We start from the raw sequence: 18,218 nt of genomic DNA, 5'->3' as shown, positions 1-18,218 counted from the left end.
TTGACAGAATAAACCCACAGAAAATATTAGTCTGCATTACCTTGCAAACTACCAAAAACGTTTATCTAAATAAGTCATGTATGTCTTGTAATAATGTAGTCAAAGTTGGAATATCCAATCTTTTTGGAAACATGTTTTTAATTTGGTTGACCAAATATATTGTATTCCTTACAAATTTATTATGTGAGATAATGTTAATTCGAAGGATCCCTTGAATATAGTTAGAATTCTAATTATAAATACGAAACAACTCCTTCTTCATTCTCATTCAAATACAAAAATATCAAAAAATTCTTAATATTTTGATTTAACAAAGAAAAAAGAGAAGAATGGTTAGAACAAATGTTGTCTCTTTTGTTTTATTTGCTGCTATTGTATTATGTATACTATGTTTTTTTTGTATTTAGCACTAAAGCGTTAACCTTTTTTTCCGAAGTTTTTATGTTGGAAAATTAATTCATGTAATATTATTTTTGATTAAATGTAGGATCCATTCAAATAGATGGACAAAAACACATCGCACCCTGGATATTTGAAGACAAATCGATATGTTGTAAAGAACATCCGAGTGTTGGAAGGTGTCTTCCAGGCATCGATGATGATGCTGAGAAGGATGGGAAATGCTGGAAATTTTGTATTGAAGGGTGCGAAACAGGAGGTTTTTGCAAACTTTTTGAACATAAACATATATGTCATTGCAATTGTTCCGGTTAATATGCATCATGTAAAATTAATAAGGGTCATACGTATAACACAAAGATAAATTGTTCGAAAATTAATAAAGATCTAACTACATTGTTTGAAAATGATTACGCAATTATGAAGTTTTATCAGTCAGAAAGTAGTCATAATGCTATTATTTTATATGAAAGACAATAACAATGATGATGATAGCAAACAAAACTAGAGGCATGAGTTGCTGTTTGATACGACAGAGTAAACTCCTACTAAAAGTAATCTACATTTTACTAAGAAATATTCAAAGATTCCAATTTGGTATTTTAGTTTTTGTTATATGTTTCACATTTGGCACATATTAAATTTTATTATTTGTTTTGCTCCGCAAATTTACGATTATACAGATTTTTGGATCGGATCAAAGTGGATATAATGAATCGAATATGATACCACATATTTTGTTCAGTCTTCATTTTTTATAGGAAGGTACATCAATGAGATCTAGGCATGTCATTGTGTACTAAAATTTGAATGCCCTTTGTGAGCCAAACAAAAGTTACACAAAATAAAAAGATGGTTTCTTGTTGTAATAATTATCTTTTGGTACTATAATGTTTTTCGAAAGTTATTGACCTATATGGAATTTTCAGATTTTAATCGTGGTGTATCTTATGATATCATATTAAAAAAGAAAATAAGTTGAATCGTGTTTTCTTTTTAAATGTAAGTTACCAAATTCCATAATATTAAAATCTGAAAACTAAGAACTAGCTAGGACGTAGATGCATATATCACTCAAATATGTATATTAGACATATACCTCTCTTTTCGTTCTTAGATTTTTTAGATATTGATTTGTTATCCCTTATACACTAGTCTTGACTATTGGAAAAGCATTTTGAGCGAGAAAGAATATTTGAAACGCAACAACTGTAAACGCACAAACTGTATCTGCAATGCAATGGACTAACGCATGTATCGAGGTTGATGGCAATCTTCAACCTCTGATCTCCCGTGCTTATATGTTTGCCTTAAAAGCCAATAATTTGTGACAATGTTGAGGATAAAAACAAGGGAATAGAGCTTTTACAGCTCTAGTTTGCACGAATTTACAGTAGTGTTACTGTCGGAAAAGTGCAAACCACTGTTCTCTTTTTCTCTTCAATAATTTTAGTAGATAGTCCCCACATGTAAGAGTTAAAGTTGGAAACCTCAAACTTTTTGTGTATATAGTTAATAAACAGCCTCACTCACTTGCAAAACTGTGGAAGAAAAAATAAAAGATGGAATGCAAAAGAGAAGAAGGGAAGTCTTACGTGAAGAGAGGGTTGTGGAAACCAGAAGAAGATATGATATTAAAAAGCTATGTTGAGACTCATGGTGAAGGAAACTGGGCAGACATTTCTCGTAGATCCGGTTCGATTTCCAAATTTTTGTGTTTACTAGTAAAGGGGAGATGGGATTTTGGGACATTAAAGAATTTGTGTTTCTGCATGATGTTTTTTTCAGGGTTGAAGAGAGGAGGAAAAAGCTGTAGGCTGAGATGGAAGAACTATCTAAGACCAAATATCAAAAGAGGAAGCATGTCACCACAAGAACAAGACCTTATCATCCGCATGCATAAGCTTCTTGGAAACAGGTCTTTCCTCTTTCACCACTGATCATCCCTCTCATAAGTTTACCGATACTAACTTCTTATTCTTTTCCATCAGATGGTCGTTGATCGCTGGTCGCCTTCCAGGTCGTACTGACAATGAAGTGAAGAACTACTGGAATACTCATTTGAACAAGAAACCTAATTCCCGAAGACAGAATGCACCTGAATCAATCGTCGGCGCCACTCCTTTCACGGATAAGCCAGTTATGTCTACAGAACTGAGAAGAAGCCATGGAGAAGGAGGAGAAGAGGAGAGCAATACCTGGATGGAGGAGACCAACCACTTTGGCTATGACGTCCACGTAGGATCTCCCTTGCCACTTATTTCCCACTACCCAGACAACACTCTCGTGTTTGACCCATGTTTTTCCTTTACCGATTTCTTTCCTCTGCTTTAGGACTTTCCTGGATTTATCTCGAAGGATAAATTCTTGCATAGACTTTTCGAGTCATTATGTTATTATTGCTTTACTTATACAATTTACATCGAGTTACGTAGCCTACGCAAGAATTAATCCTAAATTGTGACAAGTCCTAATTCGCTGAGGATCGTATTCTTACCTTATGCAACTGCAGCACAATGCAGCAGAATACTTATCCCTAGCGATTTGCGAACCAGAGTAATTATTAAGTGGGAAAAAGAAAAAAAGCTTATGTCCTTTGCCTTAATCATTGTATGGGATTTCTAGTAAAAGCAATCCAAATTTTGGTAACATGTCCAGAAGAAAAAAGAAAAGTCGTATTACTTACAAAACATCATCTTCCTGAGGATATAAGGTACCGTCATCAAGGGGTAGAGAAGGAGGGGTTCCTGGAGGAATGCTAGCAGCACCATTTTCACCAGCTTCTATGCAAAGTGCTTCGGCATCTCTGACTGTTGAATCGAGATCAATATGCCCAGACAGCTCATTGATGAACTTTAAGAGAGTGTCAAAATCCATCTGTTCTCCCATTATCTTGCTGCGGCATCGCTTCAAGACCGCCACACAAACATATAGGTGAAAATGTTCCGAGAGGTAGTGGGTCCACATCACCTCCCACAGCTGCATTGTCTTCTCATACTCAAATTCCCTAAAACACAATGTCACCAGAATCAAATACAACACAGTAAAAACTTAAAAGAAACAAAAAAAAATCTTGAAATTAAGAAAATAATATTGGGAATTCTCGTCATTCACATTCAAAGTGCTATGGAACGTATTTCAGGTATTTTAGACAGTATATTTTCTTTAGATATGTCAGACATTGGAAGGGTTTCGAGCCAAGTACTGCAAAATGGGTAGGTAAACTGGTTAACTAATCACAGATGATATCCCAATTTTTGGTAGGGTAGCAGTAATTTTGTCCATCCCAAAATGATGTTGTGGTACAAACATCTAACCAATAACGAAAAAGAGGCAGAAAAGAAGAAACAAACCTTTTAAACTGAATCAGAATCCAGCGGAAACAGAAGAAGTAATTCAAGCAGTCATTCTCCTTAAAGTAATTATGTAGCGGGCTATCGAGCAACTCTACCAGCTGTGTGACAGTGAAAATGAAAAAGAAATGCTTCAGGTTCAGATCCCCCAACATTGATGCCGAATGCTGATAGAAAGGAAGAAATGCAAAATGTAAATTGTAGAGGGGTTCTCGAAGAAAAAAAATTATAGACCTTTGAGAGTGCAAAGAGCTGAGTATGCATCCCATTCTGGTCACGGTTAAAGTTGGGTCCAAGTCGTTCCATCAGTGCCACGAAACACCAAAAAGATTCTGATTCATCCTCCATCACGAACAAGATAGGAGACAGATAATCACTCATTCCCTAACAACCAGATAAAAAAACATTTGTCAGTTAAACACAATGGAAAAATTCAAAGCAAAAGCCAGAAATAGAAGAGTGTCCAGCAGTTCTGTTTTGTACGCTAAGTGGGGCAACCGACCCAAAATATGGATTCATAACAGTAAGGACAACGCCAACTTGTAATTCAGTGCTAAGAATGAACTTTGAAAACTGATGAGTACCTGGCAGTAACCCAGGTCAAAATTGTAGAAGGAGTAGGTCAACAGAATATCACGCATGCTATTGACATGTAGATTGTCATCCCCTTCATAGTATTCAAATGCCCTATCAGTTCTTACCTACACAAGAAGAAACCAGGAATATAATAACTCAACAGGAATTCGGTGAATAAGGCACACCACATATATCACAATTCTCAAACTCTTCTTACCACATCTTTATCTATCAATCCTTTTCTCTCCCGATATTTTGTGAACCTTTTTGCTTGTTCAGGGGAAATGCTCTGCCAAAAAAAATATACTAGTTAAAAGTGCATCTACATGAGGGAAATAAACTACTCTAGGAACGCCTCAAAATTTTATGTAAATAGCTCAGGCATCATTGGGCAAAAGAACTACATAGCCAATTAAAGAATCTAGAAATGATGATGAATGAACCTGCCACTGCTGTTTCAATGTTGCATATTCCATCCGTTTGACAGATCGAAGATATTCTCTCTCTGCATATGTCGAGTCATATGCATAATATCCCAAGAGAAAGGGCCATACCTACAATGATGATCCCAAGTTCCAAAATTAATCTGCATATAATCACGCAAGCCTAATTTTAAGTTAAAATTTCATATGAAATATAAAGTTAACCTCTCTACGCAACTGGTGCTCAATGCCTCCATAGAAAACTCTCTCCCGAAGAGCTTTTGATTCCACAACTCGCCCTTCAGAATCCAACAATGCTGTGAACTAAGAACCAGCAAAAGTTTGAATTTAAACAGAGGCTTATAGCATACGAAGAAGCAAACCATATTCTCTACCAGGTTGCACATACTCTGTCGATATTCTACACTTAATGCTTGGTGATATATCATTTCTTCTCTAAAATTTAGTATTAAGAAAAAAAACACAGCACCCAAGAAAGCTTCCTCTCTAAACTTTCCAGACTTTGAAAAATTGCAATATTCGGAAGGGCTTACCTCTTTATGCCCCATTGGTGGTTGCCTTGGTTTTCCCCACATCAAACTTAATTTATCAAACTGCAAAATAGGACGAATTAAATGGCATAATCTTCAAAAAATTCATAAGTATCATACTCTATATGTACTTGTCGTAACAAGTGGCCAGTTGTGTTTGGTAGCATAGAAAGCATTCCATCCGTAAATGTTTATCTTACTTATACAAGGTGAATCATTCATATATATTGCAGAAGTGATTATTAACTAAAGCTGATCGTTTTAATCAATGCTTAACTTGCTTAGTCTACAAAGTGATTGCCCTTGAATATATAAAAAGAACTTTCAGCGCTGTGTTTCCAACAAACTTTAACAAGAACAAGCAAAAGTGCTGTAATTCAATAGTCACTAGTATCTAAGGTAGTGTTCCAACTAATTGAAAGTACAAGCACAACTGAAATGCATGCATAAGTCCACCCATATAAGCACTCGAATTATGCCCAGTAGGATAACTAGAGTACCAAGGTCATGGTAATTGTCAATTGGGGATCTAGAATGAATCAGACACAAGGAAAAAAATCTATGATGTATGGAATTTAGTCAATAGGTAATATAAAAATTTCACCCTGTGCTTTAGAATAAATGACAATCTATCCACGAGACGAAAAAAACTAGATGTTGCGTACACAGGATGGTTCACAATATACCAATATAGTTTCCACCAACATGGTAATGCTTATAACAAAAAAAATGATCGTTACCTCTAAGGGATCAGCAGGGACATCAATATAAGAAATTTCGTCATCCTTGAGAAGGTCATTTTCAGAATAACTATGACGGATTTCATGATGCTTTTCCTCAGCAATGTTCGACAACTTTTCAGGATAACTATGTACGGGTTGGTTATTCCATCTCTTGTCAATGGAACCAAAGCCATTGTTTTCCGAAAACAGCTGAGTAGTTGTATCTCGAGCAAATTTGGTAACCAGAGAAAACTTCTCTAGTAGATGGATTGAAAGATCCCGAGTTGGATCATGACTCTTTTGCTTTCTGAAGCCAGACTGGGAAACACTAGATACTCTATTACCAACATCTGAACTTGTTCTCCTTTGATTTTCACTAGAAGAACCTCCGTCTAATGGGTATACGGATTGTCCACTTGCTACAGGCAGTGAACTTGGCAGCTCCAATGAAGACAAAGTTCTCTATCGGATATTATGATAAAATGTATTAGCCAATAAGAGAATTAAAAAAAAATCATCACTGCACCCAACATGAGATGATCTGATATGATTACCTGCAAGGGACTCTGAAAATCATTCACAATGAACACATTTTGATCTTCTGACGACCTATAAAAAGCTAGTATCATGTAAGACTATGAATTCTGAATATTTTCTTTGTGACATAACTATGTAACGAGCCACCCAGTTCCATACGATAATAAACTCGGGTGAACCAAAAGTTTTCATGTTAGACCTCTCTAATGAGTAAGTAACAAGTGCTATAAAAGCCTGTCAATACATTGACACTGTGCATTCCTAAGCTACTTTCATACAGTAACCGAAACAGACTATAAAGACAGGTTATAAATAAGAATATCAATACAGAACAAAAAACTATCTCATATCAGACACAAACCTTGCAAGAAAAACATGCTGCTTCACCATGGCCAGAAACTCCCTGACTCCTCCATTGTAGAAGTACAGAGGTGGAAATGCAAGTCCTGCAGGTCATTTTAAACCATTAAGTCTGAATCATTCGACTTGTCGAGAAGGAAAAGGGAAACCCCCTCCCGTATAGTAATTCATTATATATATCTCACAAAAAGCAACAGCCAAAAGTTTTGCTTACCAGAAGACAGGACAACAATTACATACTGCCATCCGAGAGCAGGAGTGTGTCTCCTAATGGACCTCACTTCAGTAAACGGAACCGCGGTGATGGTATAAAGACTCCTGTCTAGAAAAGATATAGAAACTAAGAACAAAGGTAAAGCATTAATCTTCAATACTAACATATACTAATTCAGTTCAAGGAATCCTAAATACCTTTCTCTGATAGCTTTGCATTTGATGTTTGTCCCTTGTACGGAATCCACGACTAGCCATCATATATCAAAAAATGGAAACAAGTAAGTGAATGAATACAAAACTAATACAAACAAACAATCAATTTCAGTGATTGATTACCAGAAAGAGAACAGAGTCTTGCTTAGTCAACTTCAATCTACCACTAATCCTCTCAGATGCGAACTGTGTAGGATGAATTGCAACGTTATCTTTCAAATAAATCAATACAGCGTCTTCGTGTTCACTTTGTAAACTTCTCTTTCCGCTATCGCTACGCATCATACTAGCCGATCCCTAACAAAATCAAGAGCCATAGCAACACAATCAAACGATCAAGTCAAATAGATAATGGATTCAAATTCGCATTGGCGAAGATTTATTATCGGAAAATTACGATCGAATTGTTGAATCAAAATTGAGAAAGCACGAGAAGAAGGACAAAGTCAGAATAACAAACTTGTTGTTGAGAAGCGGCGTAATCGGCGTCGTCAGAGAGATCTTGTAGCTCCGTTGCTTCCATACTCATGGTGATTTCAGGAGAAGAGAGAGGTGATGAGAGAGATCAGATTACCCTGGAGACGAAGTAAGTAATTAGAGAGGAAGCTTACGCGTCGTTGAGAATATTCGATTACGTGTGTGTATCTTCATTAATTTTGCAGTTAAAAAGGTTTTAATTACAGGTCGGCGTTGTAACCGAACCGAACCGAACCAAGTTGTAATCGAATCGAATTTAGTCAACTTTATAATAATCCGAATAATACGAAATAAGTTTCTTTACTATAGTAGTAAAATGCGAATTTGGTGTAACAGAACCACATTAACCAGAATTTATCAGAAATGCATATTTTTAGTTGAGTAACATACTAATCAAACAGAGCAAATTAATATTTCCTTTTAGTTAAAACCAAAGCAAATTGATCTGTAACTTTAAACAATTAGTTTATGCTGCGGCTTTTTAGTAACTTTTCTGGGCTCTGATCACTCACATAGTCACATTCATATATTTCAGTCATAACTTTTGCTATTTTGTTTTGTTAGTAACTTGTCAAAACTACAAATCAAGCTGAAATCTGTTTTGAAAATGCATGGAAACAACTTGTGTAAATTAAACCACCTGTAGTTGTATACTTGAGATCCTTTTTAAGTCGCACAAGTTTAGAACGAGAACTAGAAGCTTCATGTCAAGCAATACCTCATTTACCTTTGAAGAGTGTCATCTGATGAAACAATATGAACAAATAAGGATTGGACATGTGGAAGTTGGTGATACTCCTCTTGCCTATTCGGTGGAAGAAGAGGCCACGTGGAGCCATTAAATAGAAGTGGAGTGATTCGCTGTCGATGACTTGGGAAAATCCTAGAAAATGGCCCATCAGGCCATCACCTCTCCTTACCTCAAATTCTAATAAACTCACTTTTTGTATTTGTTTATATGCTTGCTTTTGCGAAATGTTTTTCTTATTATAAACATTAACAATATTATTGTAATTGACTCAACATATAAAAAAAACAAAATGGTATAGTTTTTATATAATTTGTTTGTAAAAGAAAATAAAAATGTGGCCTCTCTCCATTTAGCTCTTCTCTCTGCAAAGCTTTACCACACAATAGTCTCCTTGTGTTTCTCTTTATATTTGTCTCTATAACTCTCTTTCGTTAAAGTTTCATAAAACCTCAACGAACTCCTTCCATGGCAGCAGGACTATCAACAATCGCCGTAACACTCAAACCACTCAACCGCTCTTCTTTCTCCGCAAACCACCCTATATCCACCGCAGTTTTCCCTCCATCTCTAAGATTCAACGGCTTCCGACGTCGAAAGATTCTCACCGTTTGTTTCGTCGTGGAAGAACGGAAACAAAGCTCTCCCATGGACGATGACAACAAACCAGAAAGCACGACAAGCTCTTCTGAGATCTTGATGACGTCGCGGCTTCTCAAGAAAGCGGAGAAGAAGAAATCAGAGAGGTTCACTTATTTAATAGCAGCTGTGATGTCGAGCTTTGGTATCACTTCTATGGCTATAATGGCTGTTTATTACCGATTTTCTTGGCAAATGAAGGTAAATTATAATAAATAAATAAATAACGAAAATTCAATACTATTTGTCCTAATTTCCAAAAGTGAAAAATTTGATTTTTTTTAGGGAGGTGAAGTGTCTGTGTTAGAGATGTTTGGTACATTTGCTCTTTCCGTTGGTGCTGCCGTAAGTTTCATTCCTACATTATATTCCCATTTTGGGGTGGGAAAATCCAAACCAAACCGAAATATGTCAATCTAATTCCGAACCAAATTTTATTTATAACTCAAACTAAATAAAATTCTATGCAAACAAACAGAATTAAACCACAAATTCATAAGAAATTTTATTTTTAACTAGACTTATCAAAATACATTTGTTTTCAGCCTATTTTCTAACATCCGAAAAAAACGAAGTTCAATAACCAGAACAAGTTAAACCGTAAAAAGCCAATGTCCATGCTTATTCCGATTCATTTATATTTTCGTATATTTGAATTTTAGGTTGGGATGGAGTTTTGGGCAAGATGGGCTCATAGAGCTCTTTGGCATGATTCTTTATGGAACATGCATGAGGTATTTCATTTTTTCTCATTATTCTGGTTTTTCTTTTCCGGTTTACTGCTAACAAATTAAGAATATTCATAGCCGGTTATTGGTTTGTGGCAGTCACATCACAAACCAAGAGAAGGAGCGTTTGAGTTAAACGATGTGTTTGCTATAACAAACGCGGTTCCTGCGATTGGTCTACTCTATTATGGATTCTTGAATAAAGGACTTGTTCCTGGTCTCTGCTTCGGTGCCGTAAGTCTTTTTTCTCTCTTTCGACAATATCCGAAACTTATAAAGAAAAGATCAAAAGTCTTTTGTTTTTCTATAAAGAGAGAAGCAATAGTAAATTGGTATTTGACTTCTTTAAATAAAGTCACGGAAACCGAAAGTATGAAAATTTTTTGTGGTTTTTTTTTTTCTTTTCACCGTCCCACAAAGAGTGTGAACGTGTGAGTTGGGTGAGACCTATCATCTAGTACCCGTCCAAACATGAAAGATTGGGTGTACTTAGACTAATGAAACCACTATACGAGTACTATCTGTTTCTTGTTTTTTGTGCTGACTGGTTTGTAATATCACCAGGGACTGGGAATAACGATGTTTGGAATGGCTTACATGTTCGTTCACGATGGACTTGTGCACAAGAGATTCCCTGTAGGTCCCATTGCCAACGTTCCTTACCTTCGAAAGGTCGCCGCCGCTCACCAGGTTTTAATACCATCGTTAACCAACGCTCTTAACGTTCTTCATTCCATATAGTTATTATTGATTTACAAAATTTTGCTAACGATTATGGCTTTATCTTTTTAGCTACACCACACAGACAAATTCAAAGGTGTACCATATGGGCTGTTTCTTGGACCAAAGGCAAGAATATATAACCCTTTTCAAAAATAAACATATGAGATATCAATTGATAATTTGCATGTTATTTTTGTTTAACACGTGAATTGATTTTTATTTTTTGTTTGCATATGGTTTGGATTGGATTTTGAGAATGGTGCAGGAAGTAGAAGAAGTGGGAGGAAAAGAAGAGTTGGAGAAAGAGATAAGCCGGAGAATCAAATTATACAACAAGGGTTCTTCTACCTCTTAATTGCTACAAACCCAATTTTACTTCTTTGATGTTTTTGTAATACATTTTGGGACTAGTCTTTCTTTTAGTATATATAAAAAATGACGTAGAAGAAAGAGTCAGGCTAATAAAGATTTAGAAAAACATAAAGAAACAATATATTCGGGTTTTGTTGAAAAACAAAGAAAAGGAAGTGTTTCGTTGGAAACAAAACGAAAGAAAGAATTAAGCTCTCCATTAGAAGGACAAATTAATGGATCATTTGGCATTCTCTTAAAAAAATAGCTAATTTGCTAATTGATCATATTGCCAAATAACACTTTTTAAAAAAGTGTCACATAAATGTGCAAAGATAACTTCAATCTTCAACAGAAAATTTGCCAGGTTGAGTTAACTTCTTTTCGAGTTGCTCCACTTTGTTGAATCTAAAACCTCTGATTCTTATTTCTTCTGGAACCGATGTGTCCTTGTAATCTACACTCTCCATGGTCCAACCATTGTTCTTTATCAAACCTCCAAGTTTTACCTGTTTTCACAATGTTAATATGATGATAATCAAAGAGATAACAATGGAATATGATAGCTTTCAAATACACATCACATACCTCTGCATCATCAATGGAATCTACAATAAGAGCACCGTCCAAGGAGAGATCTTTGATAAATACATTACGACCCTTGATTGCCATTGTGGATCTCTGAGAGACCTCGCAGTTCCCGCTGACTTTCTTTTTGATATCAGAGAAGATCATTCCCCATTTGGGTTTCCATGTGATACGAGACCATACTTCAACCTCTTGGCCATTCAAGACTTGCTTCACAGGCTCTTCCACTTTGACACCAGCCTAAAGAATTCGTAAAACCATAGAAAATAGATGTCGCTTAGATAATCATGGAAAGAATTGTCTGATTCGAACCGATTTATTTAGAATCAAGTTTCTCTGGAGAGTACTAATTACCTTTTGAAGAATGAGGCTGTTAGCACGATAAATCGCCATTTCTCCAGAAGTAGCACTATGATATGGGTTTCCCTTTGGTACCTTCAGTGGATAGGGGAAAACGTATTATATTAGTCAGAAAGGAAGCACCATCATTCATATTTGGTATTCCTCTCAAATTCAGGTTACAGTTTAAGACATGAACCTTCTTGATCAGTTATTGTCTCTGTTTATTAAGTATTTTACCTTAGCAGCATCTTCAGGGTTATTCTTTACGGGTGCATAAGCAAGCCATATATCCATCACCTACATGAAGAATTACTGTCACAACAAGCATGCATAAGGAAAGTACTGTTATATTCTACAGATAACAATTACCGTGAATCCAACTCGTGCCGTAGGAGGCAATGTCTTTGGATAATCTTGCATCATACACTCTAGACGAGTCGAAGATTTAAATGCTGTTTTGGTGCTATCCTTGTATCTATCATATAATCCAGAAAGTAGATGTCAAAGTCAGAGCATCTACTTTGAGAAACACTGAAGATTCAAGGGAGGAGAAAAGAAGAATTACTTTGGATTAACAAACTCTTTAATGGCCCCTCCAGTTTTTTGCAACTCGTCTTTGTAGGGACCAAGTTCCAGAATCAACTGCATTGAAAAATATTTAGAGTCTTGAAATTTTCCTGATCAGAGACAAATCTTGTCTCGTCGAGTAGAAGAACACTCACTTGATTAATATTTCCCGGGAATGGGGAGAAGCCCGTCTCACAATTAACATCCCCATCAGGGAATCCAGATGCTCTAAGTAGAGGATCAAGTTGATTGTACTCCACATTGATTACCATAGATCTCCCTGGAAACCATTTAAATCCATCCACTCGATTATCAAACGGAAAATATGAAAAGTGTCACTGAGCAAGTGTGGATTTCTACTATTCACTAAAGTTACCATCAACGTGAGTAAGTTTACTAATTCCTCCAATAGCTTCCTTCGCCTTGCGAGGAACAGCGAGAGAGTTAACATGATACTGTTTGGTAGCACTCACACCCAAAGAAGCTGGAATTGCCTGAACCAATGAAGTCATTAAAGAATTGTGAATTTCCATCAAAAATTGTATGAATACTTTAAGACACAAGAGTTGAGTCGCTGCTACTAACATTGAAGAGAAGTCCATTTGTATCTTGGAAAAACAAAACCCATTTTAAACCAGCCTCAAGCCTGAAATTGCAACAAAAAAAAAATTGTTATAGTCAACAGACTTATAAAACTAAAAGATATATATGATAGATGAACTACCATTTATGAAGAAGGCCACTGGAATAAAGAAGCGAATGTACATCACCATGTCCATGAGGTTTTGTCTATGAGTAGCAAAGAAAACGACAGGTCAGCCTGCAAATATTTGTACTAGCTTTGAAAACGTTAACATGAACACAAGTACCTGGATACTGTATTTGTTGTGAGGGTCTAATGCAAGTCTGGCATCGTTATCATCAAGACATGCAACTTTTTCCTAGAAAAAAGGTAGCCAATAGTGCATTATTTCTCAAAACATTTTACGTTTTCATAAAATCTGTCTAGGAAACTCAATAGATGATCCTTTACCTGTTTTAGAAGATGTACTTGAGTAGGTTTCATTCCAAAATAAGAGTTTAACTCTAACAGGTCCAGTGTACGTGAATGAGTATCATCAGATGTCATAATAATGAAAGGAATGTCTCTCTCACTTCCATCTGCAGAAATATACAATCACTGAGGAATGTGAAAAAGTACTTATTCACTTACGTTGATTTAAAAAATTAGAAACATACCAGAATCGATCTTGTTGCTAGCTTCTTGAAGAGCCAATATAGATTCAATGTAATGCTGCAAGAAGCATGTCCCTGTAGTTGTCTCCCTTGGAAGTGCCACCTAAGAAATAGATTCATAACTGGGTCAAATCTGTTTGTAGGTCTATCTATTCTATCTACGGGTAAGTGATTAAGTAAATGAAACATTGTTCACTATGTACCTTGATTCCATTGTAACCAAGACGCTCGCCAAGACCACCAGCAACCAGAACAAAAGCAGCATTCCTAGCTTCGACGACACCTCTTTTTTCCATTTCGATGAAGTTGTCAGTACCAAAAGTGAGATTTTCTCCTGAAGGGACCTGCAAGAACCACAAGAACCTTTTGTTAAAAACCAACAGAGACAACATAAAACAATGAACTTTTGAATTCATACCAACAAAAAAAGAAGATTTGATGATACTTACAGAAGGAGAGAAACCATCATATGGGTTTTTCCCTACTTTCGAATCAGCGAGAAGCTCTTTCGCAGTCTTAATGTATGCTGCTAAACCTCCAGGATAGCTTGAATTTAAGCGAGCAATCTAATAAACATTTTCATTCCAAAACGATGTCTTAAGTCCTGTTTCTACGTTCATTCATCAAAACACTGAGATGTAAGAAAAAAAACATAAAGAAAAAACCTGATCGAAAAAAGCTAGCTTCTCTTTATCATCAACACCGAGTTCAGGCCATTGTTGGAAGAGATGACTCTGACCATTTTCTAATAAGATCTTCGCCAGTTCGATCTGCCACGAAAACCAGATCACGAAATGGAAGACAATTATAAGAAAAGAATGGATCACTAGTCCAGACACAAACATATAACAGAGTGCAGAAGTATAGAAACCTGATCAGGAGACAAAAGTCCGAGGTTACTGTGAAGAGCTGGGACGGATGAGAAGAAATTGGAATCAACCGTAGAAGCCATGAAGAGGCTCTTAACAAAGGAATGATGGAAGAGAACACGAGCAAATTGCAAGCTGGTGGCGATGAGTTTCAAAAGGTATGATTCAAAAAAACAATATTTCAGAACATGGTATGAAACAGAACATGAGCAAGATTAAACTAAATTCGGTTAAGAAATCCAAAAAAAAATCTGAAACTTTCGTGGCGATCAAGGGAAACACGAACAAAGAGAATTTCGATTAATTCGGTTGTGTAATCCATAACCAAAATTCTCGGATGCAAAAATAACAAATCTCGCTTTTTGATATCCTCTCGCGGCGAGGTATGAGCATAATGCGACGAGAAGAGATGAAAATTGAGAAGATCGGTTTACCTGTAGCTTCTTCGACGACTGGGGAATTGTAGAGAAAAATTGATAGAAATGAGAGAGAAGAGGAAAAGACGGGTTTGTGTCGGTGAAAATTGAAGAAGACCGAACCAAAATTATGTGTTTTGTTTGCTTTGTTTATAAACAAAAAAAATCAATTCAGAATTTGAGATTTGGGAGATCGATCGAGACGACAGAGAGAGAGTTTGAGATAAAGCTGGAAAGTGAATCAACGAAAATGCGTTACGAAGATTCGTCTGGTGGAAACGAATCAAAATCTAACTAACTTTTTAAGCAATGTATTTACGAATAATAATCACAATTTTAATAATTTTCTGATAACACATGGCCCACCTAACATATTATTACCGTGGAGAAGATATATTAGAGAAGAGCGCTGCGGAACTGGAGCTCGATGAAAGCCCATCCACATTTTCTATCAAAATCTAAAAGATTTAGCCCAGAAAAGGCCCACGAGGTTTTCTATTTTTGACAGTTCATTCATACACTTGTTGCTTTCTCTAAGATCCAATCTCAGCCGTTCATTATCAAATATTAATGGCAATACTTGTCGAATCTAACGGCTGAAAAATATATGTGGATCCAATACATATATCATTGACTAATCAAGTTTTAGGTCCCTAAATCCCAATCGAAAACCTCCACTCAACACATCATCCACCACGTGTTACTTTCTAATTGGATTAAATATAACATAATTGCTCCGCTCCAGTGTCTCTTCTTTCTCAAAATCTTCTTTCTCAAAATCTTCTTTCTCTCGTCTCTGCGTTTATTCTCTCTGGATCGAAGTAGTAACTTTACGTCCGCGATTTGGTCTCTCTCTCTCTCTCTCTTTCTATCCGATAAATCTCAGGAGAAGTTAGTCGAGGTAGTCTGCTTCTATGCCATTTTGCCGAGGTTAGGATCCAATTCCTTTTCATAATTGCTTCGATTCAATCTTCTTCAATTTCCATAGATCAATCCAATTTGAGTCGATTTTGTAATACTTTATGATTGCCTTAGGTTTTGATCTCTGAATCGACCTACTCGTTTCGTGTTTGCTTTGATTTGATTTTGGTGTATGCATTAGTTTCTGAATGATAATTATAGGTTGATTCATCCGATCGCAGTTTGTCCCGGATTTAGTGTGCGCAGTATGAATTTCGTTAAATTTGGCTTATGATTTGTTTCAAATTGACTTTTTATGTCCATGTTTCGTGGATTACTTTGTGTAGTTTGTGGCTAGCTTTCCGAATTTGGGTTTCAATGTTGATCGAGAGTATGTACATTCAACTTTGGTTGATTTATCTTGGTTTGTTGACCAGTGTTAGTTCTTTTGAATCACTGTATCTTCTAGGTCCCTTGTGCAATTGTGTTTATAGGTTGGTAACCTGAGTGAGTAATTAAGTAATCAGCTGGGTAACATCTGGTTGTGAAAAAGCTTTCTTGTTTAATGTTTTTGCATATAGCCATATAGAAAATAGAACTGTGTGGTCGTGCAGCTTTCATTAGGTTAAGAAAGCAGATGGGTTGGTTTGGTTTGGTATATTATTTTTGAGATCCCTGTTAACGCAAGTCTAATCTAGTATTGTTTTCTTTTGTAGAAAATGGGAGAAGTTAAGGGATGTTGGAAATTAGGACGAATGCTTTCAAAGGATAACTCTGCAAACTCCTACAACGTCTCCCTTCTCTTATCTCCTGTTGTTTCTGTTTGGGATTGTATTGTCCGTAAAATGAGGTATACCTACATACCTGAGTGGGTGTAGTAGTCATTGAGATCATCGCGCCTTGGTGTAGTGAGTTTGGTAGAATCAAAGTAAAAGGAAACAACCAACTAAAAGAAGAAGCCAGTTAACAAAAGCAAGGCAAACAAAGACTTGTAGCAATCATGGATAGCAGTAGCTCGATGTGCAAACAAGCTCAGCCAATTGTTAGAAAAGCCAGGAAGAAAAAAGTAAAAGGTGTAGTGGACCCAATTAAACAAGCTGAGAAGAAAAATAGACGTCTTGAGAAAGCTATTGCTACTTCTGCAGCAATTCGGGCTGAGCTAGAGAAGAAGAAGCAAATGAAGAAGGAAGGACAGCTAGAGGCAGCAGATGAAGAAGATTCAGCAGATGCTGCAAAGAAGAAGCAGGAGAGAGACGAACTGGAGCGTATCAAACAAGCAGAGAATAAAAAGAATCGGCTGGAGAAATCCATCGCTACTTCTGCAGCCATCATGGCTGAGCTAGAGAAGAAGAAGCTTAGAAAACTTGAGGAACAAAAGAGATTGGCTGAGGAAGGTGCTGCCATTGCTGAGAAGAAAAAGAGACGTCTTGAGAAAGCTATTGCTACTACTGCAGCGATCCGCGCTGAGCTAGAGAAGAAGAAGCAAATGAAGAAGGAAGGACAGCTAGACGCAGCAGTTGAAGAAGATTCAGCATATGCTGCAAAGAAGAAGCAGGAGAGAGAGGAACTGGAGCGTATCAAACAAGCAGAGAGGAAAAAGAGACGTATTGAGAAATCCATCGCTACTTCTGCAGCCATCAGGGCTGAGCTAGAGAAGAAGAAGCTTAGAAAACTTGAGGAACAAAGGCGATTGGATGAGGAAGGTGCCGCCATAGCAGAGGCTGTTGCTCTGCACGTCTTACTTGGCGAAGATTGTGATGACTCATACCGAAACACGCTAAACCAAGAAACAGGTTTCAAGCCATGGGACTATACTACCAAAATCAATCTTTTTAGTGGTGGAATAAACAGATTCTTTCCTCACCAACGGTGCTCAAGCTACGCGGTTCATGATAACAACAGAACAAGAGACAGTAACTGGTCGTCAGTCTCATATGAGCCTTTCGCAAGGGGATGGGATAACAACAACAACAACATGGGAATATCAGCTGATTTGTTTGATACTCAAGCTGTGTCGTCACTACAGATCTCTGAGAATACTGACGTTGACGCAATTGTCTTCAATGGGATGTTCAGAAGATGACGACTGTATCATAATTCCCAAGCATTTGTAACTTATTAAAAGTTTGTGTGCTGTTTTTTATTTTACACAACCAAAACAACTTTTTCGTCTCTTACACTGTGCAAATCCTTCATCTCTCTTTAGCTTTTTAGTGAAGTGAGACTCATACGATCTGTGTTTTTGTTTCCTTTGTGGTTGTACTTAATTTAATCCTTCTCAATTC

The 18,218-nt window shown here is 36.6% G+C and overlaps 6 protein-coding genes across 9 annotated transcripts, besides 1 other annotated feature; 4 read left to right on the top strand and 2 right to left on the bottom strand.

The window, feature by feature from the left end:
- Nucleotides 1-329: 329 nt before the first annotated feature.
- AT5G52605 (Defensin-like (DEFL) family protein) lies at nucleotides 330-714 on the top strand (the record flags this gene model as incomplete). Its single annotated transcript, NM_001036986.1, has 2 exons — nucleotides 330-390; nucleotides 503-714. The coding sequence occupies 2 exons, from the start codon at nucleotides 330-332 to the stop codon at nucleotides 712-714; spliced, it is 273 nt and encodes a 90-aa protein (NP_001032063.1).
- Nucleotides 715-1,823: 1,109 nt separating this feature from the next.
- On the top strand, nucleotides 1,824-2,828 carry MYB82 (myb domain protein 82). Its single transcript, NM_148121.3, has 3 exons — nucleotides 1,824-2,094; nucleotides 2,188-2,317; nucleotides 2,391-2,828. The coding sequence occupies exons 1-3, from the start codon at nucleotides 1,962-1,964 to the stop codon at nucleotides 2,731-2,733; spliced, it is 606 nt and encodes a 201-aa protein (NP_680426.1). The 5' UTR covers nucleotides 1,824-1,961; the 3' UTR covers nucleotides 2,734-2,828.
- Nucleotides 2,829-2,878: 50 nt separating this feature from the next.
- Nucleotides 2,879-8,069, bottom strand: AT5G52580 (RabGAP/TBC domain-containing protein). 3 transcript variants are annotated; one of them, NM_001203595.1, is made up of 16 exons: nucleotides 7,810-8,069; nucleotides 7,473-7,646; nucleotides 7,332-7,383; nucleotides 7,135-7,242; nucleotides 6,922-7,006; nucleotides 6,578-6,632; nucleotides 6,042-6,485; nucleotides 5,305-5,364; nucleotides 5,156-5,206; nucleotides 4,976-5,074; nucleotides 4,772-4,882; nucleotides 4,546-4,617; nucleotides 4,337-4,453; nucleotides 3,987-4,136; nucleotides 3,753-3,853; nucleotides 2,945-3,406 (listed from the first exon to the last, which is right to left on the bottom strand). In NM_001203595.1, the coding sequence occupies exons 1-16, from the start codon at nucleotides 7,876-7,878 to the stop codon at nucleotides 3,082-3,084; spliced, it is 2,073 nt and encodes a 690-aa protein (NP_001190524.1). In that variant the 5' UTR covers nucleotides 7,879-8,069; the 3' UTR covers nucleotides 2,945-3,081. The 3 variants fall into 3 exon arrangements, with proteins under 3 accessions (NP_001331470.1, NP_001190524.1, NP_200071.2); NM_001345001.1 differs by lacking the exon at nucleotides 5,156-5,206 and having other exon boundaries at nucleotides 2,879-3,406; nucleotides 7,135-7,260; nucleotides 7,810-7,984; NM_124637.3 differs by lacking the exon at nucleotides 5,156-5,206 and having other exon boundaries at nucleotides 2,946-3,406; nucleotides 7,810-7,984.
- A 734-nt stretch (nucleotides 8,070-8,803) lies between these two features.
- BETA-OHASE 2 (beta-carotene hydroxylase 2) lies at nucleotides 8,804-11,137 on the top strand. 2 transcript variants are annotated; one of them, NM_124636.4, is made up of 7 exons: nucleotides 8,804-9,414; nucleotides 9,499-9,558; nucleotides 9,876-9,947; nucleotides 10,041-10,175; nucleotides 10,506-10,631; nucleotides 10,734-10,790; nucleotides 10,930-11,137. In NM_124636.4, the coding sequence occupies exons 1-7, from the start codon at nucleotides 9,043-9,045 to the stop codon at nucleotides 11,017-11,019; spliced, it is 912 nt and encodes a 303-aa protein (NP_200070.1). In that variant the 5' UTR covers nucleotides 8,804-9,042; the 3' UTR covers nucleotides 11,020-11,137. The 2 variants fall into 2 exon arrangements, with proteins under 2 accessions (NP_200070.1, NP_001119420.1); NM_001125948.1 differs by lacking the exons at nucleotides 9,876-9,947; nucleotides 10,041-10,175 and having other exon boundaries at nucleotides 8,928-9,414.
- On the bottom strand, nucleotides 11,119-15,322 carry USP (UDP-sugar pyrophosphorylase). Its single transcript, NM_124635.4, has 18 exons — nucleotides 15,052-15,322; nucleotides 14,620-14,752; nucleotides 14,414-14,518; nucleotides 14,198-14,314; nucleotides 13,952-14,092; nucleotides 13,752-13,851; nucleotides 13,546-13,673; nucleotides 13,382-13,453; nucleotides 13,237-13,301; nucleotides 13,098-13,158; nucleotides 12,889-13,006; nucleotides 12,668-12,792; nucleotides 12,511-12,587; nucleotides 12,315-12,420; nucleotides 12,183-12,242; nucleotides 11,958-12,038; nucleotides 11,604-11,843; nucleotides 11,119-11,524 (listed from the first exon to the last, which is right to left on the bottom strand). Exons 2-18 carry the CDS (start codon nucleotides 14,698-14,700, stop codon nucleotides 11,357-11,359), a joined length of 1,845 nt encoding a protein of 614 aa, NP_568775.1. The 5' UTR covers nucleotides 14,701-14,752; nucleotides 15,052-15,322; the 3' UTR covers nucleotides 11,119-11,356.
- Nucleotides 15,323-15,793: 471 nt separating this feature from the next.
- On the top strand, nucleotides 15,794-18,218 carry AT5G52550 (stress response NST1-like protein). Its single transcript, NM_124634.2, has 2 exons — nucleotides 15,794-15,963; nucleotides 16,650-18,218. The coding sequence occupies exon 2, from the start codon at nucleotides 16,934-16,936 to the stop codon at nucleotides 18,014-18,016; it is 1,083 nt and encodes a 360-aa protein (NP_568774.1). The 5' UTR covers nucleotides 15,794-15,963; nucleotides 16,650-16,933; the 3' UTR covers nucleotides 18,017-18,218.
- Nucleotides 16,653-16,811: a sequence feature (AT5G52550.uORF1).

Source organism: Arabidopsis thaliana, chromosome 5 (assembly GCF_000001735.4).
Source record: "Arabidopsis thaliana chromosome 5, partial sequence".
NCBI lineage: Eukaryota > Viridiplantae > Streptophyta > Magnoliopsida > Brassicales > Brassicaceae > Arabidopsis > Arabidopsis thaliana.
The sequence above is the reverse complement of the archived record's forward strand: the minus strand, read 5'-3'. Positions and strand labels throughout refer to the sequence as shown.

Excerpts from the sequence above, each read along its gene's own strand:
- USP (NM_124635.4), bottom strand. The coding sequence starts at position 14,700 with ATGGCTTCTACGGTTGATTCCAATTTCTTCTCATCCGTCCCAGCTCTT. Across the intron at positions 13,302-13,381 it reads ACAACAAATACAGTATCCAG|ACAAAACCTCATGGACATGG; the intron begins GTACTTGTGTTC and ends TGCTACTCATAG. Across the intron at positions 13,007-13,097 it reads CAAATGGACTTCTCTTCAAT|GCAATTCCAGCTTCTTTGGG; the intron begins GTTAGTAGCAGC and ends TCATTGGTTCAG.
- AT5G52550 (NM_124634.2), top strand. The coding sequence starts at position 16,934 with ATGGATAGCAGTAGCTCGATGTGCAAACAAGCTCAGCCAATTGTTAGA.
- MYB82 (NM_148121.3), top strand. The coding sequence starts at position 1,962 with ATGGAATGCAAAAGAGAAGAAGGGAAGTCTTACGTGAAGAGAGGGTTG. Across the intron at positions 2,095-2,187 it reads AGACATTTCTCGTAGATCCG|GGTTGAAGAGAGGAGGAAAA; the intron begins GTTCGATTTCCA and ends TGTTTTTTTCAG. Across the intron at positions 2,318-2,390 it reads CATAAGCTTCTTGGAAACAG|ATGGTCGTTGATCGCTGGTC; the intron begins GTCTTTCCTCTT and ends CTTTTCCATCAG.
- AT5G52580 (NM_001203595.1), bottom strand. The coding sequence starts at position 7,878 with ATGAGTATGGAAGCAACGGAGCTACAAGATCTCTCTGACGACGCCGAT. Across the intron at positions 7,243-7,331 it reads TGCAAAGCTATCAGAGAAAG|ACAGGAGTCTTTATACCATC; the intron begins GTATTTAGGATT and ends TATCTTTTCTAG. Across the intron at positions 4,454-4,545 it reads GATTGATAGATAAAGATGTG|GTAAGAACTGATAGGGCATT; the intron begins GTAAGAAGAGTT and ends CTTCTTGTGTAG.